This window comes from Musca autumnalis, unplaced genomic scaffold (genome assembly GCF_047663935.1).
Source record: "Musca autumnalis isolate F117 unplaced genomic scaffold, ASM4766393v1 scaffold_4, whole genome shotgun sequence".
NCBI lineage: Eukaryota > Metazoa > Arthropoda > Insecta > Diptera > Muscidae > Musca > Musca autumnalis.
In genome coordinates, this window is record NW_027411977.1 from 26,344,570 (window position 1) to 26,367,237 (window position 22,668).

At 29.7% G+C, this 22,668-nt stretch overlaps 1 protein-coding gene across 2 annotated transcripts in view; it reads left to right on the forward strand.

Annotated features, from left to right (window-relative positions):
• Ets65A (DNA-binding protein D-ETS-3) overlaps positions 1-22,668 on the forward strand; it is a 164,731-nt gene that overhangs the window by 134,737 nt on the left and 7,326 nt on the right. For both annotated transcript variants that reach the window (XM_073987861.1, XM_073987862.1), the window contains 2 exons: positions 529-718; positions 15,308-15,516. In XM_073987861.1, coding sequence (XP_073843962.1) covers positions 529-718; positions 15,308-15,516 — 399 coding nt within the window. The remainder of the gene's footprint in view (positions 1-528; positions 719-15,307; positions 15,517-22,668) is intronic.

Consider the following 22,668-nt stretch of genomic DNA (forward strand, 5'->3'; position numbering starts at 1 on the left):
ATATTTAGTAACATTTTTGCTGTGTCTTTTTACTTACTAAATGTTGCTGAGACATCTTTTTCAGCAAATTTTCCATTATACAACTGTCAAAATCTGAAACATTAGTAATAATTATTACAAATTATCAAGTAAAAAGACACAGCTTTTGTAATAATATTGTTTAATATTGAGTCAACTTTACTAAATATTAGGACGAGAATAAAGGTTTTGAGGTAAACACTTCGTTTGGAAAAGAAGAAGCAAGTATTCCCTATCTATTTTTTTGTGTAGAAGGTTAGATTTTGTGTTTGTTGTTGTCACGTATTCAATATTGATTTTTAAACTCATTAGCCCAACTCAGCTCCTATGATATGTAAATTCGTTAGTTATTGTTTTTAGAAATAAATCGACTGTTAATTATTATCATCTTCCTCCTGATTTCTCTACACCCCATATCGAATAATAATATCCGACTTTTACTCTAATATTAAATAAATGTTGGCCTTTAATTTTTTGTAATAATCCTTCTTATATTTTTTTCTTTTACAGGTTCCGGTCAAATACAATTGTGGCAATTCTTATTAGAACTACTCTCAGATTCCAGTAATGCCGGCTGCATAACATGGGAGGGTACAAACGGTGAATTCAAATTAACAGATCCCGATGAAGTTGCCCGGCGTTGGGGTGAAAGGAAATCTAAACCGAATATGAATTATGATAAATTGAGTCGGGCATTAAGGTGAGTAATATTTTTAGTAAAACAGATAAATAAATACCATATCTAAAATGTGGATTTCTACACACAATAATAAAGAGAAAAAGTCAAATATCATATGACAAATCAGTATAAAATATTAATTCAATCAGCACTTTGTTTGTAGTAGAGGAAATCCCAGCTTGCTAACAATTTTCGAGCCAAAATACATTGCATTAATTCGCGTACACACAAACTTGTAAAATTTTTAAATTTTCTTTTTGTTTAATTTAATTGGGCACCAAATGTTTTTGAATTTGTGAGAATCTTCTGCAATTTTACAACCTGTTTCTCTATGTCTATAAGAATATGAAAGCAAATGAAAAACAACCAGGCATTTAACATATTTTTTCTTCATCTTCATTTTAAATAAAAAATGAAAACATTTGAGAACTAATAAATGTTTTCAATTTTCTTTATTGAAAATGAAGATGAAGAAAAAATATTTTAAAAGCTTGGTCGCATTAAAATTTTCACAAAAATTGAAAAATATTCTTGGATATCAAGAACCGCAACACTTAATCCGTGGCACGATAAGTACTTTATTTATTTATTTTATTTATTTAAAATTAATTACAAATTATAATAAAGAAATTTATAAAAGCCCTACCAATAAAATAAACACGTGGCATGATAATGACTGCTTCAAGGATACTGAAGAATAGACATCGGATTTTTGCATATTTTTGAAATTTCAATCAATTGTAACTACGCTATTATATAGAATTATATCGTTCCAATGATATAAATTCGATGTAATATTGAAAATAAACAATAATGCGTACAAACCTCCAGCTTCCATTGTTTAATAAAGGAATTATTTGCATTATAATTTTCAAAAATATGCAAAAATCCGATGTCTACTGAAGAATAATACTCGATATACATGGCAACCCTGCAGTAAATAAATGTTGAATCACTAAATGTTTCTGAAACTTTTGTCAGCAACTTTCCCATTAACATGTAAATATTTGCAAATTACCAAAGACATAACGCTCATTTACTCAAATAGTAACACATCTCAAAAAATCGAGTTTCGAGAAAAACGCGTTTTAAGTTGGCGATTGAAATTTGACTTCCCTACTTGAAAAGATTATTATGCAAACACTACAATAACTACTTGGACCATATTTTGCAAACGGGTAGCCAGATATCAGTGCTAAATTTCTGTGCAAGACCAAGCACGATTTGAAGTGTTTCAGTGCTTCATAGAATCCAAAAACGTTTGTGTTGAGTAATGCGAAACTCGTAGTAAATGAGCTGTAACTCGACGAGTTTTAGAGATATCAGCATGAAAATTTGACACAAGATAAAGTAGAAGTCGTAGAAGAAAGGAAAAAGGAAAAAGGAAAGGAAAATTTCAAGTTATACGCTCTGTTTCATGTCAATAGCACAATTCAAATTGCTGTTTGTTACTTCAGTTTAGTCGATCTCCGTGGAATAACCTCGAGAAAGTTTATATATCTTGGTTTGTAATTTTATGAAGTATCTTTCAACAGATAGTTTGGCTTCGATAGCGTACCGTTATAATTCTTTTATTTTTCTTTCAAAAATCCCAAAAGTTGTACGGTTTAAATTGTTTCATCGGAATAGCACATTTTTTAATAACTTGAGTAAAAACGTAAATTTTTAATGCTACTATTACGATTCTTTAAAATTGGAATAAATAAAAGCTATTTCAAGTTTGAAACGCTAAAATTGGTCGAATTATGACTTTAATACCGGGGAAATGATACCTTATGAAAGCTGTGGACTTTAATTGTCTATAATACGTTAACAATTTGGCATAAAGTGACAGTTTCTTCTTAGTTCTATAAAAACTAAACAAAAACGAAGGAATGAAGAAAGATGGTGCAAAATTAATTCTACTGAAAATTTGGTATTTTTGATCGAGAAACTTCAAATTCCTACGACTTCTATTCCATAATACGGGTCAATGATGGCATTAAGATAAGTTTATCATTAAAATATCAGGTGATTGTTATTGCTCTGAGTCTGAGCCAACATACTATAAAGAATAAACGAAATCCTTCCCATACACAGAAAGAAAATAGGTTAGATTCCTTACACAGGCATAAACTGGAGATAACCTTAAATTTTGTACGGCAATATTTTGTACTTTCCGATTCCATGAGGCGATCACCTCGGCAATGCAGATGGTCTATTAAGTTCTTCTCTTCCAGGAGAACCAAGAAGTGAAAGTTTCTGCCATGGAGAACCTGCAAATAATCATTATTTTGCCTCGGGAAATGTTCATTGGTTTTTCCTTATATTATTCATTATACCTGCCACAGAAATTTCTTTCTGTGTATAGGAAGGACCTCGTTTTTTCTTGATAGTATGTTGGCTTAGACCCAGAGCAACAACAATCACCTGATATTTTAATGATTAACTTATCTTAATGACAAGATTGACCCGTATTATGGAATAGGAGTCGTAGGAATTTGAAGTTTTTCGATCAAAAATACCCAATTTTCAGTTGAATTTATTTTGCACCATCTCTCTTCATTCCTTCGTTTTTCTTTAGTTTTTTATAAAACTAAGAACAAACGGTCAATTTATTGGAAATTGTTAACGTATTATAGACAATTAAAGTCCACAGCTTTTATAAGGTCTTATTTCCCCGGTATTAAAGTCATAGTTCGACCAATTTTAGCGTTTTAAACTTGAAATAGCTTTTATTTATTCCAATTGTAAATTTACATTTTTACTCAAGTTATTAAAAAATGTGCTATTCCGATGAAACAATTTAAACCGTACAACTTTTGGGATTTTTGAAAGAAAATTAAAAAAAATTATAACGGTACGTTATCGAAACCAAACTTTTTGTTGAAAGATACATAAAATTACAAACCAAGATATATAAACTTTTCCGAGGTTATTCTACGGATATTGACTAAACTGAAGTAACAAAAAGCAATATGAAATGTGCTATTGACATGAAACAGAGTGTATTATCAGAAGCGAAATGTATGAATCCAATGATATATTCAAGAAGAATTCCATGTCAATTGGATCGTTATATATTTAGTTAAATACGTACAAAACGTATAATGTTACCCAGCAAAATGTTCAATGCCAAAGATGCTATTCAATCATGGGTGAAAGTGGTTTGGCATTTCATCTTTTTAGCATCTTCATCGATGCCCAGCAAAATTTGAAGGAAGGGGTTCTATGCGAGTCGTGAAAGATCCGATCTTTTCATTAGCATTTAAACCCATGCAAAGGAAGTCGTGAAAGATCCGATCTTTTCATCAGCATTTGAATCAAACAAGTCGATTTGTACGTCCCTACATGTAGCGACATCAAAACAAAAGACTATACATTTCCAAAATTGTTGTTATAAAATTACAAGTTAAATGTAGGTTCACGAACTCGAAATTCTTAAAGGAGTGCTGTTGGAGTCGAAATCTGAACTGGTGATGAGAAGATAATAGAAAGCTTTTGTAAGATGAAAAAATTCAGTGGCTGAGAGTGGACGAAGTAAACTCTTTTGTGGTGCAGCGGCGGTGATAAAATTGAAATTTTGGGTGTAAACTTTATGCTGATAAATTAGTTCTAGTTATTTCATGAATTAGTTTGAATTAATAAAGAGTTTGGTTTGTCATGAAAATCATATTTCAATACTGAATTTTCCATTTTCCAAACAACACATGAAAATGTCATGCCAAAGGGCAGGTGAAACTGACATGTCAAAGCATTGGTCAAAATGACATGCTTAGGATCCGACAATGAATGTCATCTTATGGTGGTCACGCTCATATAAAATTCATGAGTGAAAATGCTAAAAAGATGACATACCAGATCACTTGCACCCATGATTCAATAGCATCCTTGGCATCGAAGATTTTTCATTTTTGGTTCCAAACATGTCATTTCCACCAATGCTTTGGCATGTCATTTTCACCAACCCTTTGCAATGACATTATCATTACGACGAGAGTTTTAACAACGTTGGTTGTGATTACGAGTCTCCGACAAGATCAAGCTTATTGTAAATAATTAATATTTAGAATATTTAGAAAAATTTGTATAAATAAAAACACAAAATTCATCTCTATTGGATCGATGGAATAGGTTCACATGCTGATGAAAAGATCGGATCTTCCACGACTTCCTTTGCACGGGTTCAAATGCTGACGATAAGATCGGATCTTTCACGACTTCCTTTGCATTTGTTCGCATGCTAATAAAAAGATCGGATCTTTCACGACTTCGTTTGAACCAATGCAAACGATGCCATGAAATCACGTCATCGCATAGAACCCCTTCCCTCAAATTTTGCTGGGTATTTAACCATATCGTACGCAATTTTTTCACAGTCTCGCTTTACCTTTTATTTTTTGTGGAAAAGCCATATCTCTCCTATTTTTCCACACCTGGCCAGAACAGGTATCCAAGTATGAATTGTGAATGCACGAAATGGGCAATACTTTGCCACTGTGCTGATATATTCTCGGATTGAGGAGTGCTTTCATTAAAAAGTTTTGATGGTTGAAACGAGCTTGATGTCTAACTTCCGTGCTGTGTCTTTTTGTACTTTACTTGCTACGCTTAATGCGAAACAAGTTTTGAAAAATACACGATTAGTCCTCGAAAACTATTTTCAAAAAAAGCAAAATTAGTCCTTGACAAATATTTTTACATTTTTAGAGAACATTTTTGAATGTTGGAAAATATTTGCCAAATTTATTATTAACCTATTATTATTAACCTATTATTTTAACAAGGCAGATCGCCAGAAATTTGTAGTTATTTTTTTTGTTCACTTAAATATGTTGGTACTAAAGGTCGTAACTACTTATTTAAATACTCATTCGTCGATTTTATTGGCCAAAAAATAAGTACATATTTCTGGTGACATCACTTTGTTAAAATAATAGGTTAGTAAGGACATTTGTAATGTTTTTTGGCTGGGACTATTCATATAGAAATTTGAGTTATTGAATCAAATATTGAAATGTTGAATTAACATTCTAGAATATTGAACCAACATTCAAAATATTTTAAATGTTGAATTAACATTTTTAAATGTTGAAGCAACATTTTTAAATGTCGAATAAAATTTGTAAATGTTGAATCAACATTTCGTGAAGCTGCAAAATATTCATTCAATGATTCACAGAAACTAAAAAAAGAAAATTTTAAATGGCTAAGATTATTTTTAAAAATGATCCCTTTTCCGCAAATTTTGCCCAGCAATTAAGCCAAGTTGTTCAAGAAAACATGTTATTGCCTAATTCACTTCGTTATGGTACTGATAAAGACTTAAATTTAACCTTCATCTGTACAAAAAAATCGGCAATTGCCAAACTTTAGGGTTGGTTAACTCCCAACCTAGCGATAACATCAAAAACCGTATGGGCTATTTGAGAAAAAGACATCACAACAACTACACTGAGCAATTCATTAGCCATTGAAGGAAACTGCGGTATTTTTGTGATTGGCATAACAAGTGCATACATCTTAGGTGGTTTCTACCCTGCTCCTCTTCCTTCTTTTCACCATTTTTCCGCCTCATTTTCATTAGCCGCATTAGTAGTTATAGTTCAGCAGGTCATACACAAAGAGATAAATAAACGATAAAAATCATGGCACATGTTAAGGGGCAAATAATTGAATCCATTGATTAGTCTGGAACGTTTATTGATTGATTATTATCTGGTCGGTGAATGGAAGGGAAGAAAAAATGTAGGATTTTTATAAAGAAAATTACCCAAAAACGAATGTTTTTCTTTTTTTTTTCATTTAAAGGTGGGTCTCTCTTTTGTGACTTTAATATCAACATTGCTGAGTCTGGGGAGAGTATATTTTTTGGTATCATCATATGTCACATGCCAAGGCACAAGGGTAGATAGGATGTTTGATTTACTTGCTGGCCTAATGATAACAAATATTTTTCTATTTTGTTTGAGTTACCTCACAACATGTGTGAGGATTGATGCTGAATTGTTGGCCGTTTTGTTTGGCCTTAAATATCAAATGGGGTGGTGGTGGCTTGCTGACTGGTTGCTTTTTGTTGTATTATTCTATAGAAATCAAATTAAGCCCACTGCTGAGATTACTGCTACATGGCATTGGAATTAGAATTGAAATTGTGATAAAATTGGAAATGTAATGAAATTTGCCAAAAATAACCCAAAGCAGAAGAGGAAGACAAAGAATAATAATGTGACCATAAATGACAATTTGCCCATAAATTTCAAAATGCCAGGGGGGTTATGTGATGCATAGGTAAACTGTTGTAATTGATTTGTACAACATAACGTAAATATTATTTACCACCCACTGTGCCAACTCAACACTCAATTAATATTTAAATTGAAACAAGTTTGCCATGATAAGATTCTTTTTGTGTTTTTTCTCAAACCGTAAATTTTTTATTTTTTTTTTTTTATTTTTTAACAAGGTTGACACTTTCTTCTTTGTCAGTTTGCAATTTTTGTGTTGGAGTCGGTGCGCTGTGATGCACATAAAACAAAAGTTCACAAAGCAAACAAAAACAACAATAACAACCGAACCTCAATGATGAATGGCTCCGAAATATAGACTATAAGTGCTGGGCCGTGGTCCATAACACAGCCCAACCGAAAAAAAGTCAGATGCAAGATTTTGTTTTGTTAACGAACCTGCCCAGCTGAGTGGCGTTAGCAGCAGTGCGAGATGTTGGCGGTCACTTCCGCTACAAATGAATGCCAGGCTGAATTGCCACAATATACAGTTCGAATGCCATAGTGTAACACACACACATATACACAGCACATTAATAGACCAGCCATCATTGCATTGCATTTTTTCCTTGCCTTTTAGTCTCCTCTTTGGTTGCTGCTGCATCATTCTCCCCGGCCCAGCACACAATAATGTGCTGCTGTTCAATGAAATTGGCACGAATTTCATTCAACGACATCACAATTATTGTTTTCATTTCAATTGAAATCAAACAAAAAGAGCGTGCGGAAAAAAATCCGTGGACATTCAGATAAAAAGTTTTCTCTGGGCTTTTGTTTCATTGTTATGCTGCAGCAACAGCAGCATCATCAGCAAATTATTGCTAATTACCAAATGACAATGACTTCGACCATGAATAGGTGCAGGGACATAAAATACAGTTGCTGTTCTTTTTTTTTGTTTCACTATTTTGATTGGCCATTAAAAAAATTGTAATGTTTTGTATGCTGCATATGCATGTATGAAGGAAGGAGAGGTTAATTATGATAACATTAAAATTGGATTTTCCAGTTTCATATAAAATTGTAATTATTTTATTGAAGCTCGCTTCGGATTCGATTTTTAAACATTTTTGTAGGACTCGTTTTTTAGCCCCAACAATGAACTGGGAAAGTTTTTTCGTGGATTGGACCATAATTACGGCGTTTAGAGAATTTTAGTAAAAATGCACTTTTGGCCCCATACAAATTAGTATTGAAACAATGACCATTTTTTGGGTCGCCCTAATATACATACTTCGATGTCTTCTTTTTAATCGCCAAAATAAATTGTAAGGACCGTTCTGCATCTCTTGGGTATTTTCCAGGATTTGTCGCATGATAAATATCATTTGGTCAATGGTGGATTTGACAGGTCTAAAGCCATGCCGATATGTCCCAATTATTTCATTAACCCTATCTAACTTATAGAATATATGTCCCTGCAATTTGAGCACATACATGTATATCCTTTATTGTGATAGGGATAAAGAATGCTAACGTTCTAATAGTTGGGTACGTGTTCGTCCTGCAAAATGGTACTAACTAGCCGAAGAATAACCTGTATTCTTCGGCTTGTTGGTACCATTTGGCAGCCCTCAGTTTGAACCTTCATTCTTTGACAGAATTTTCGGTCTTAATTCTGGATCCTGTACTTCTCGCTTTTTTCACACTCTCGCTTTAACTTTTCTTTTCGTATTCTTGTGGAAAAGCCATCTCTCCCCTATTTTTTCTCTCCTGGCCATAACATGACATCTTTGGTAGAGGCCGCAGGTATCCAAGTATGGATTTTGAATGCATGAAGTGGGCAATAATTTGCCACTGCGCTAATATATTCTTGGATTAAGGAGTGCTTTCATAAAGCAGTTTTGATGGTTGAAATTACCTTCCCCATGTCTAACTTCGGTGGTGTGTCTGTTTGTACTTTACTTGCTACTTTTAATGCGGTACGTACCTCTGCTGCAACAAGGTGGTGACCAGAGTCCTATAAAACTATTTTTGAAAAATCCACGATTAGTATTTGAATTTTTTTGAAAAATAGATTAGAAAAATTGATTAGTCCTTGAAAACTATTTTTGAAAAAAATCCTCGATTAGTCATTGAAAATTATTTTTGAAAAATCCTCGATTAGTCCTTGAAAATTATTTTCGAAAAATCCTCGATTAGTCCTTGAAAATTATTTTTGAAAAATCCTCGATTAGTCCTTGAAAATTATTTTTGAAAAATTCACTATTAGTCTTTGAAGTCTATTTTTAAAAAATCCACGATTAGTCCTTGAAATCTATTTAAAAAATCCACGATTAATCCTTGAAATCTATTTCTAAAAGAATCCACAATTAGTCCTTGAAATCTATTTTTAAAAACATCCACGATTAGTCCTGCAAATCTATATACAAAAAATCCACGATTAGTCCTTGAAATCTATTTTTAAACAAATCCACGATTAGTCCTTGAAGTCTATTTGTAAAAAAATCAAGGATTAGTCCTTGAAATCTATTTTTAAAAATCCACTAATAGTCCTTGAAAACTATTTTTGAAAAATCCACGAGTAGTCCTTGAAAACTATCTTTAAAAAATCCACGATTATTTCTTGAAATCTATTTTTAAAAAATCCACTTCTAGTCCATAAAAACTATTCTTTAAAAATCCACGACTCAAAAAATATTCTTTAAAAATCTACTACTCAAAAAAAATTTTCTTTAAAAATCCACGACTCAAAAAATATTCTTTAAAAATCCACTACTCAAAAAATATTCTTTAAAAATCCACGACTCAAAAAATATTCTTTAAAAATTCACGACTATTTCTTGAAATCTATTTTTAAAAAATCCACTTCTAGTCCATGAAAACTATTCTTTAAAAATCCACGACTCAAAAAATATTCTTTAAAAATCCACGACTCAAAAAATATTCTTTAAAAATCCACGACTCAAAAAATATTCTTTAAAAATCCACGACTCAAAAAATATTCTTTAAAAATCCACGACTCAAAAAATATTCTTTAAAAATCCACGACTCAAAAAATATTCTTTAAAAATCCACGACTCAAAAAATATTCTTTAAAAATCCACGACTCAAAAAATATTCTTTAAAAATCCACGACTCAAAAAATATTCTTTAAAAATCCACGACTCAAAAAATATTCTTTAAAAATCCACGACTCAAAAAATATTCTTTAAAAATCCACGACTCAAAAAATATTCTTTAAAAATCCACGACTCAAAAAATATTCTTTAAAAATCCACGACTCAAAAAATATTCTTTAAAAATCGACGACTCAAAAAATATTCTTTAAAAATCGACGACTCAAAAAATATTCTTTAAAAATCGACGACTCAAAAAATATTCTTTAAAATCCACGACTCAAAAAATATTCTTTAAAATCCACGACTCAAAAAATATTCTTTAAAAATTCACGACTCAAAAAATATTCTTTAAAAATTCAAGACTCAAAAAATATTCTTTAAAAATCGACGACTCAAAAAATATTCTTTAAAAATCCACGACTCAAAAAATATTCTTTGAAAATCCTCGACTCAAAAAATGTTCTTTTAAAATCCACGACTCAAAAAATATTCTTTGAAAATCCTCGACTCAAAAAATATTCTTTAAAAATCCACGATTCAAAAAATATTTTTTTAAAAATCCACAACTCAAAAAATATTCTTTAAAAATCCACGATTCAAAAAATATTCTTTAAAAATCCACGACTCAAAAAATATTCTTTAAAAATCCACGACTCAAAAATATTCTTTAAAAATCCACGACTCAAAAAATATTCTTTAAAAATCCACGATTCAAAAAATATTCTTTAAAAATCCACGACTCAAAAAATATTCTTTAAAAATCCACGACTCAAAAAATATTCTTTAAAAATCCAGGACTCAAAAAAGGGGGGTCTCAAAAAATATTCTTTAAAAATCCACGTCTAGGGGGTCTCAAAAAATATTCTTTAAAAATCCACGTCTAGGGGGTCTCAAAAAATATTCTTTAAAAATCCACGTCTAGGGGGTCTCAAAAAATATTCTTTAAAAATCCACGTCTAGGGGGTCTCAAAAAATATTCTTTAAAAATCCACGTCTAGGGGGTCTCAAAAAATATTCTTTAAAAATCCACGTCTAGGGGGTCTCAAAAAATATTCTTTAAAAATCCACGTCTAGGGGGTCTCAAAAAATATTCTTTAAAAATCCACGTCTAGGGGGTCTCAAAAAATATTCTTTAAAAATCCACGTCTAGGGGGTCTCAAAAAATATTCTTTAAAAATCCACGTCTAGGGGGTCTCAAAAAATATTCCTTAAAAATCCACGTCTAGGGGGTCTCAAAAAATATTCTTTAAAAATCCACGTCTAGGGGGTCTCAAAAAAATATTCTTTAAAAATCCACGTCTAGGGGGTCTCAAAAATATTCTTTAAAAATCCACGTCTAGGGGGTCTCAAAAAATATTCCTTAAAAATCCACGTCTAGGGGGTCTCAAAAAATATTCTTTAAAAATCCACGTCTAGGGGGTCTCAAAAAATATTCTTTAAAAATCCACGTCTAGGGGGTCTCAAAAAATATTCTTTAAAAATCCACGTTAGGTTGTCTCAAAAAATATTATTTAAAAATCCACGTTTAGTTGTCTCAAAAAATATTATTTAAAATTCCTCGTTTAGTTGTCTCAAAAATATTGTTTAAAAATCTACGTTTAGTTGTCCAAAAAATGTTCTTTACAAATCCTATAATATCATTACAAATAGCATTATCCTTGTATCAAAAAATATTCTTTAAAAATCCACGTCTAGGGGGTCTCAAAAAATATTCTTTAAAAATCCACGTCTAGGGGGTCTCAAAAAATATTCTTTAAAAATCCACGTCTAGGGGGTCTCAAAAAATATTCTTTAAAAATCCACGTCTAGGGGGTCTCAAAAAATATTCTTTAAAAATCCACGTCTAGGGGGTCTCAAAAAATATTCTTTAAAAATCCACGTCTAGGGGGTCTCAAAAAATATTCTTTAAAAATCCACGTCTAGGGGGTCTCAAAAAATATTCTTTAAAAATCCACGTCTAGGGGGTCTCAAAAAATATTCTTTAAAAATCCACGTCTAGGGGGTCTCAAAAAATATTCTTTAAAAATCCACGTCTAGGGGGTCTCAAAAAATATTCTTTAAAAATCCACGTCTAGGGGGTCTCAAAAAATATTCTTTAAAAATCCACGTCTAGGGGGTCTCAAAAAATATTCTTTAAAAATCCACGTCTAGGGGGTCTCAAAAAATATTCTTTAAAAATCCACGTCTAGGGGGTCTCAAAAAATATTCTTTAAAAATCCACGTCTAGGGGGTCTCAAAAAATATTCTTTAAAAATCCACGTCTAGGGGGTCTCAAAAAATATTCTTTAAAAATCCACGTCTAGGGGGTCTCAAAAAATATTCTTTAAAAATCCACGTCTAGGGGGTCTCAAAAAATATTCTTTAAAAATCCACGTCTAGGGGGTCTCAAAAAATATTCTTTAAAAATCCACGTCTAGGGGGTCTCAAAAAATATTCTTTAAAAATCCACGTCTAGGGGGTCTCAAAAAATATTCTTTAAAAATCCACGTCTAGGGGGTCTCAAAAAATATTCTTTAAAAATCCACGTCTAGGGGGTCTCAAAAAATATTCTTTAAAAATCCACGTCTAGGGGGTCTCAAAAAATATTCTTTAAAAATCCACGTCTAGGGGGTCTCAAAAAATATTCTTTAAAAATCCACGTCTAGGGGGTCTCAAAAAATATTCTTTAAAAATCCACGTCTAGGGGGTCTCAAAAAATATTCTTTAAAAATCCACGTCTAGGGGGTCTCAAAAAATATTCTTTAAAAATCCACGTCTGGGGGGTCTCAAAAAATATTCTTTAAAAATCCACGTCTAGGGGGTCTCAAAAAATATTCTTTAAAAATCCACGTCTAGGGGGTCTCAAAAAATATTCTTTAAAAATCCACGTCTAGGGGGTCTCAAAAAATATTCTTTAAAAATCCACGTCTAGGGGGTCTCAAAAAATATTCTTTAAAAATCCACGTCTAGGGGGTCTCAAAAAATATTCTTTAAAAATCCACGTCTAGGGGGTCTCAAAAAATATTCTTTAAAAATCCACGTCTAGGGGGTCTCAAAAAATATTCTTTAAAAATCCACGTCTAGGGGGTCTCAAAAAATATTCTTTAAAAATCCACGTCTAGGGGGTCTCAAAACATATTCTTAAAAAATCCACGTTTAGTTGTCTCAAAAAATATTCTTTAAAAATCCACATTTAGTTATCTCAAAAATATTCTTTAAAAATCCATTTTTGGTGGTCTCAAAAATATTCTTTAAAAATCCTATAGCATTCTTAAAAATAGCATTATCCTTGTATTTACCCCCTTACCTACATTTCTCTTCCAACTGCTGTCATTTACACTCCTTCCTGCTTATAACCTGTTAAAGGTCGTCGTTTCTGTCAATTGACAACATCTTTGTCAATACGCAAATAAGCCAAATTGTCACTTTGAACAAAGACTTATCCTTGTTGTCTTCTTATTTGGTTATATCCTTTGTTAAACAATTCTATAGAGAAGAAAAAAAAAACAATAAAAAATAAAACACTTTTACCAAAGGATACCAATCAACCGTGTAAATTGCCAACAAGCAAACGTAAAGAATCTTTTGATGTTGTTGCTTCACTCGAACATTTTTAGCAATACTTGTAAATTACAATGTTAATGCAGTTTACTTTTAAAGGACTTAAAAGTCCGGGGGGTTGGGGGAAGGATCAAAGTAAACGGCATCAAGAATTTTGTTTGTGGGGAATTTAAGGATTGCTCTTTTAGTAAGCAGACTTCAATCCTTTTATGTATTGACAACAGTTGTATGTATTGACAGCATCTTTATTGTCATTGTCATCATCATCAGCAGTTGCAAACATAAATCTTTTAATGCTTCATTTGCTTTTATTTTTTGGATCCTTGTTTGTATTTGGATTGGTAGGCAAACATACATAGATGTGATTCCCATATAGGACATGTGTGTGTGTGGGTTGTTTTGATTGTTGGTGTTAATGGGTGTTGATGGACACTTGTATGTGTCAAATAAATGGCTTGCTTTAATCCTTTTTGATGCTCTTCAAGTTTAAATGTTTACCCCTTTCCGTTGGTACATTAAGCTCTGTTGCCTTTTTGAGGTTATGTTTACCAATTGTTTCCCTTTTTATTCTGAAATAGGGAAGACAATCACTGTCTGATTGCCTTGGATTGTTGATGATGGTAATGATAATGCCTTTGTTTGTTATTTTGACTTGGAAAGGGTTTTTATTTTCTTTTCGTATTTCTGTTATTGATTGAATGTGTAAATAGCCCGGGACAGTATTGGCAAATATTTGGAAAGTTTTGATTTCTAGTGGACAGGCAGTAGAATTCGGTCAAGAGCTCTCTATATTTGTAAAGCAACTCTAACGTTTAATTGCCATCTTTTCAAATATTCGAGAAAAATATGTTTAAAAAATCCTACAGTAAATCTCCTCCTAAGAAAATGTGTTGAAAATTCTTCAATTAAAGCTTCGATATATCCACAGAAAATATGGCCACGGTTAGTCCTTTAGACAAAAACAACACTTGTCCTTCATCTAGTGTCCTGTTAAGTATAAATTAAACAAAATTTTAATAACCATAACCTATAAATGAATAATAAAAAGGAAGTTTTTGTTTCGTTCCACCTAAAGCCATAATTATAATCTGACGCTAATTATGCCTTCTGATATGCTTGGGTCATAAAATTACTGTCGTTGTTCTTTGTCTGGTGATTGTGGTTGAAGGCAGTTCATGTTTTGGTGTTTGGCGTTGAAATGAAAAATTTATGCCAAACACAAAGAAACTGTAGACGAAATGTGAAAAGAAAAACCTCCCTAATTTGCACAAAGGTTACGCTTATAAAGTTTGGACAACACAAAAGGACACTACTGCCCGGCTGGCTATATATTTATTTAAAATTTATGTTGTGATTTAATTGCATTACACAAATGCCCATAACTAACGTAGTCTGTGTATTAAAATAATAGCGGAGGGGCGAAAAAGAAATGAATGAGAAATTCAACAAAATTAAACCAAAGACGTCTGGAAGTCACTTTCTTTCATTAAACATTAGCTTTCTTGGATGTGTTTTCGCCAAACATTTGCCTGCTTAGGTAAACAATCAAGAGAATGAGTGAAATGAATGAAGAATGAATCAAATAATGACCCCTAACTTGCCTATTACCCAAAGTGTGGGAAGTATAAACAATAAACAGAAGTGTTATGGAGGAGTTTTTCACAACCCCCCTAAATTAATGTCTTATCTCTTTTAATGTGTTGAGATTTTAATTAATTTATTCTTCTTCTCCTTTTTTGCAGATATTATTACGACAAAAACATCATGACCAAGGTCCATGGCAAACGTTATGCCTACAAATTTGATTTTCAAGGACTGGCTGCTGCCACCCAACCGGCTGCCAGTGATCCCACCTATAAATATCAAAGTGATTTATTTATGACACCATATCATCATAGCGCCAAATTGAGCTCATTCATGAGTCCGCATCATGGAATGACATCGTCATCAGGTAAGAAGATATGCAAATAAAATAATAATATACCTAGAAATTTTCTTCTTTTGAAATTATTTTGTAAAAAGTTTTGAAATTTTTATGCTTATGATTATTGAACAACCGATAACCATTGAAAACTAAAGAAGACTAGTCCCTAAGAAAAAATGTTCAAATGCTTCAAAATATCTTCACCCTCACTCATTTACCCCTTTACCTACATAACTCTTCCAACTGCTCTCATTTTTTTCGTTCGTACATAACGGGTTGTAGCTTTACATTTACGAAATACACTCGATTTCAACTGATAATTCCATTGCTTAAACGTCAAATCAAATCCAATGGATTTCAAATGAGATTTCATTTGACGTATACACAAAGGAATTGACAGTTGAAATCCACTCGATTTCGTAAATGTACTATTAGCCATTTTTTGTCAATACTTAAATAATCCAAATTGACACATTCAATGGAACCAAGCCATATCCTTGTTATCTTCTTATTTGGTTATATCCTTTGTTAAACAATTCTATACAAATAAATGAGCAACACTTTTACTAAAGGATACAAATCAACCGTGTAAATTGCCAACGAGCAAACGTGAAGGATCTTTTGAAAATGTGTAAAAAATCACAGATTAAATTTCTGAGAAAAATAAGATTGAAAATCCCCAGCATTTATATATTTTCCCCAGTATCAGTTCCTCATAAAATATATTTAAAATTCCACCATAGCCACCGTGGTGCAATGGTACGCTGAAGGTCGGGGGTTCGATTCCCCAGCCAGTCAACATCAAAATTTTCAACGGTGGAAAATACCCTTCAGTAATGTTGGCGACATTTTCTGAGTATTTCAGCCATGTAAAACTTCTCTACAAAGTGGTGTCTTAAGACACGCCTCGGACTCGGCGATAAACAGTAGGTCGCATATCATTGAGCTAATATGAATCGGGGTGCACTCATTAATATGAGAGAAGTCTCCCTTGTCCCGTATGGGATGTTTGTGGAACAATTATTATATATTACCATTAGCTTCTATTAGAGAAGAAGTTTCCCTTGTCCCATCAGGGATGTTTGTTGGAACATATACATGTATGTATGTAGTCTCTCACAGAATAGTTTTAAAAAAAATATATTTTTGTATATATACTTAAAAACTATTTTTGCAGAAAATATTTTTAAAACTTATTTTCACAAAAATAATTTTTAAAAAATTATTTGCACAAAAAATATTTTTAAAAATTATTTCACAAAAAATATTTTTAAAAATTATTTTCACAGAAAATATTAAAAAAATAAAATATTAATAAATAAGAATACTATTTGCACAAATTTTTTTTAAAATTTTTAAAAATATTTTCTATGAAAATAGCTTTTAAAAATATTTAAAAAAACTGTGAAGATAGTATTCTTTAATTTAATTTATAATATTTAATTTTTTCACAGAAAATATTTTTAAAAATTATTTTCACAAAACATAGTTTTAAAAATTATTTCACAGAAAAAAAATATAAAATATTAATAAATAAGAATATTATTTTTACAGAAAATATTTTTAAAAAACTATTTTCACAAAAAATATTTTTAAAAATTCTAATTATATTAATTAAAACGAGCTCGAGGTCTTGATGTTGTTGTTTTTATTTATTTATTTATTTAATATTTCAATATACATAATTAGAATATTTAAAATAAAGGTCGAAGTAAACAACCAAAAAAATGGTATATTTTTAAAAATTATTTTCACAAAAAATATTTTTAAAAATTATTTTCACAAAAAAATATTTTTAAAAATTATTTTCACAGAAAATATTAACAAAAAATAAATAAATAAATAAATAAAATATTAATAAATAAGAATACTATTTTCACAGATTTTTTTAAATATTTTTAAAAATTATTTTCTTAGAAATTTTCACAAAACTTATTTTTAAAAACAATTTTCACAAAAATATTTTTAAAAATTATTTTCTCAGAAAATATTTTTAAAAATTATTTTTACACAAAATATTTTTAAAACTTATAAATATAAATATTATTTTCATAGAAAATATATTTAAAAATTATTTTCATAGAAAATATTTTTAAAAATTTTATTTTCTTAGAAAACATTTTTAATAATTATTTTCAGAGAAAATATTAAAAAAATTATATATTAATACATAAGAATATAATTTTCACAGACATTTTTTTAAAAAATAAATTTAGAGTTTATTTTCTCATAAAATATTTTTAAAAATTATTTTTTCCTCCCATCAGGGATTTTTGTGGGAACATGTCGCTCAAAGAGTGACACATCTCAAAAAATCAACTTAAAAAGATTATTACACAAAAACTAAAACAGCTACATGGACCATATTTTGCAAACAGCTAGCCATATATCTGTGCTAAATTTTTTTGCAAGACCAAGTATGATTAAAAGTATTTTAGTGTTTCATAAACTCGAAACACTTTTGTGTTGAATTATGTGAAACTCGTAGTAAATGAGCTGTAACTTGTCGATTTTTAGAGATATCAGCATGAAAATTTGACACAAGATAAAGTAGAAGTCGCAGAAAAAACAGAAATTGCTAACTCAGAAAACGCATTTTTGAGTTATTCCACTCTTTGATTAAATGAGCGATATGTAAGTTTGTAGTCTCCAACAGAATTGTTTAAAAAGTATATATTTTTTCTTCTTTGATTATTAGTTTGGCTTGAATAATCAAAGAAGATAAACTCCAAAGGTCAACCATAATATCAAAATAAATAAGTATATATTTTTTTATATATATTTAAAAACTATTTTCACAGAAAATATTTTTAAAAATTACTTTTACAGAAAATGTTTTTAAAAATTATTTTCACAAAAATATTAAAAAAATATAAAATATTAATAAATAAGAATATTATTTTCACAGAAAATGTTTTTAAAAATTATTTTCACAAAAAATATTAAAAAAATATAAAATATTAATAAATAAGAATATTATTTACACAGAAAATATTTTTAAAAACTATTTTCACAGAAAATATTTTTAAAACTTATTTTTACAAAAAATATTTTTAAAAATTATTTTCACCGAAAATATTTCTAGAAATTATTTTCATAGAACATATTTTTAAAAATTATTTTCATAGAAAATATTTAAAAAAATTAAATCCATCAAGGATATTTAAGGGAACATATGTATGTATGTAGTCTCTCACCGAATAGTTTTAGAAATATTTTTCTATATATATTTAAAACCTATTTTCACAGAAAATATTTCTAAAAATTATTTTCACAGAAAATATTAGAAGAAAAGTAAAATATTAATAAATAAGAATGCTATTATCACAGAAAATATTTTTAAAAATTATTTTCAAAGAAAGTATTAAAAAATCAAATCTTAATAAACAAGAATATTATTTTCACAGACTTTTTTTAAAAAATATTTTTAAACATTTTTTTTCGGAAAATATTTTTAAATTTTATTTTCACACAACATATTTTTTAAAAGTTATTTTTTCAGAAAATATGTTTAAAAATTATTTTCTTAGAAAAAATTTTAAAAGTCCGTGATTAGTTGCTTAGAAAATATCGTGGACATTTTACCGCAATTATTTGTTCAGGAAATATTTTTTTTAAAGTTCGGCATTAATAACTTAGAAGATATTTTAAAAATTCCACGATTATTTTCCTAGAAAATATTCTTAAAATTCCACGATTATCTTCTCAGAAATTATTTTTAAAATTTCACGATTATATTCTCAGAAATTATTTCTAAAATCCACGATTATTTTCTTAGTAAATATTCTTAAAATTCCACGATTATTTTCTCAGACAAAACTATTTTCCCAGAAAATATTCTTAAAATTCCACGACTAATTTCCTAGAAAATATTCCTAAAAATCCTTGATTATTTTCCTAGAAAATATTTTTAAAAATCCATGATTATTTTCTTAGAAAATATTTTTAAAATCAACAATTATTTTCTTATATAATATTTTAAAAACTCCACTATTATTTTCACAGAAAATATTCTTAAAATTTCACGATTGTTTCCTAGAAAATATTCTAAAAACTTCATGATTATTTTCACCGAAAATATTTCAAAAATTCTATAATTATTTTCTCTGAAAATATTTTTAAAAACTCTACGATTAGTTGCTCAGAAAATATTTTTAAAAACTCTACGATTAGTTGCTCAGAAAATACATTAAAAAATCGAAGATTAGTTGCTAAGAAAATATTTTTAAAAAATCCACGATTAGTTGCTTTGAAAATATTTTTAAAAAGTCCACTATTAGGTGCTTTGAAAATATTTTTAAAAAATCAACGACTAGTTGCTTTTAAAATATTTTTAAAAAATCCACGATAAGTTGCTTTGAAAATATTTTTAAAAAGTCCACTATTAGTTGCTTTGAAAATATTTTTAAAAAATCCACGATTAGTTGCTTTGAAAATATTTTTAAAAAATCCACGATTAGTTGCTTTGAATATATATTTAAAAATCCACATTGAAAATATTTTTAAAAAATCCACTATTAGTTGCTTTGAAAATATTTTAAAAAAATCCACGATTAGTTGCTTTGAAAATATTTTAAAAAAATCCACGATTAGTTGCTTTGAATATATATTTAAAAATCCACATTGAAAATATTTTTAAAAAATCCATGATTAGTTGCTTTAAAAATATTTTTAAAAAATCCACGATTAGTTGCTTTGAAAATATAGTTAAAAATCCACGATTAGTTGCTTTGAAAATATATTTAAAAAATCCACGATTAGTTGCTTTGAAAATATTTTTAAAAAATCCACGATTAGTTGCTTTGAAAATATTTTTAAAAAATCCACGATTAGTTGCTCAGAAAATATTTTTAAAAAATCCACGATTAGTAGTTGCTTTGAAAATATATTTAAAAAATCCACGATTAGTTGCTTTGAAAATATATTTAAAAATCCACGATTAGTTGCTTTGAATGTATATTTAAAAATCCACGATTAGTTGCTTTGAATGTATATTTAAAAATCCACGATTAGTTGCTTTGAATGTATATTTAAAAATCCACGATTAGTTGCTTTGAATGTATATTTAAAAATCCACGATTAGTTGCTTTGGATGTATATTTAAAAATTCACGATTAAATCCAAGATTAGTTACTTAGAAGATATTTTTTTAAATCCACGATAAGTTGATTTGAAAATATATTTAATAATGTACGATTACTTGCTTTATTTAAAAATCCCAATCAGTCCCCCACAAAATAATTTTAAAAAATCCCAATACGTTCCTTGAAAAAAAAAATTAATTTCAAAAATTCACAATAAGTTCAATTCTACGATTCATGGAAACGAACCTATGAGTAGGACTCATCTAGTTCATGTGAACTAGTTCTATATGTGGTCTACAGTCACTACTAGTACTAGTACAGTTCTACTAGTACTGTTTAGGTCATAAAGGAACTAGTTTTTCCATGATTCAAAGGAGCCAATGAACCAGTAGTGGGATTCTCTAACGCATTTTTTGGTTACCGACAAAAATCGGTAAAATTAAAACGAAAAATTATGAATGAAAAGTTGAAGTAAAAGTTGACAACACTGTTGCTATCGGTAGAACTTTGCGACTACTTTTTATTGATCGTTAACTTACGGAATAATATCGTTAATTACCGAAATTATAAGGATTTTAATTTTACCGATTTTTGTCGGTAACCAAAAAATGCGTTAGAGAATCCCACTACAGGTCGGTCAGTTTAGTCTATGGTAGTTCACATCATCAGTTGAATTCTCGATGTTGCAATTAATGTGATCTATATATTTCAGCTTTGTACACGAATAATGTGATGGCATCGTGTGACAACTCAAACAGATCATAAATTATATATTTAATTATATCGATGGACAAAAGATTTTGTGCCAGTGAGCTATTCTGATTTCGAAGAGCTAGCGTATGAACTATATTCGAAAAGGAACTAATTCAATAGCATGATTCACAGAAAAGAACCTGTGAACTAGGTCAGTTAATTCTGTTTACAGATCATATGCAGAATTGTCGATGTTGGACGAAGATGTGACCTACATAGTTTAGAAGTGTATGGTACCCGTCAAAACCGCTAGTTATAACTGATAGTGAAAAACATCTAAGAATTTTACATTTCGTTCCGTAATTACCGATGTTTTTCGGTAAGTTAGCGACGAATAAAAAGCAGCTATAAAGTTCTACCGATAGCAAGATTGTTGTCAACTTTTATTTGAACTTATCATTCATAATTTTGCGTTTTAATTTTACCGATATTTGTGGGTAACTTAAAAAATGAGTTACAGAGTTCCACCACTTCAAACGATAGAAGAAGAGAATGACATATGAAGTAAAGAAATTAACTAGTTCAGCCAAAAGCCATGTGCAATATTCCAGATCCTGCACATATCTTCTAGTAGCCATTCTGGGCAGTTTTTTTAATTAAAAATGTCTGCAATAGTTGGTTATTAAATATATACAAAAATCCACCAGTAGTCTCTTGGAAAATATTTTTAAAAATTAACCAAAAATAAACTTAGTCTGAGGGGTCAACATTTCTCTTAAAAATCCACCATAAAATGTTAATTAATATCAATAATTTTATGTAGATTAGATTCATAAACCTCCAGATTTTATTGTGTTGATTTACGGCTTCTTGTCATCACGTCTGCATTGTTGTCAAGAATGTAGTTTGGCACACGCTATTAATTAGAACTAATTCAAAGAAACTTGCTGTAAAAAACAAAAACACCACAATCAGTTTTATGACGATTTTATAATGAAAATTTTATTCCCATTTATGTTCAAGCTACTTTGTTTGTTTTTGGTTGTTTTTCTATTCTATTTTATTGTTCCATTCACGCAACATAAAATCATTGAACTGGTTATGTTTAGATTTATGAGCTATTTTGTGTCGATCGTTGATTAGATCAACTAACATTTAAAAACAAAATTAATCTCCAAAAGCTAAACATGTATTTAAACTTAAACAAAACTGAAAGCTTTTATGTTATCTGTGGGAGTTGTATTGTTCGATCGTTTAAATTATTGGCTAATTTGTTAATTTATTGGATTGAATTATGAGGTTCCGGCAAATGACGCTTAATCAAGGGGGTAATGGCCACTAGCATTCTTGTGCAAATGGGATGAGCCTTAAGATTCTTTGGGAGTATAGTAATAGAGATCTT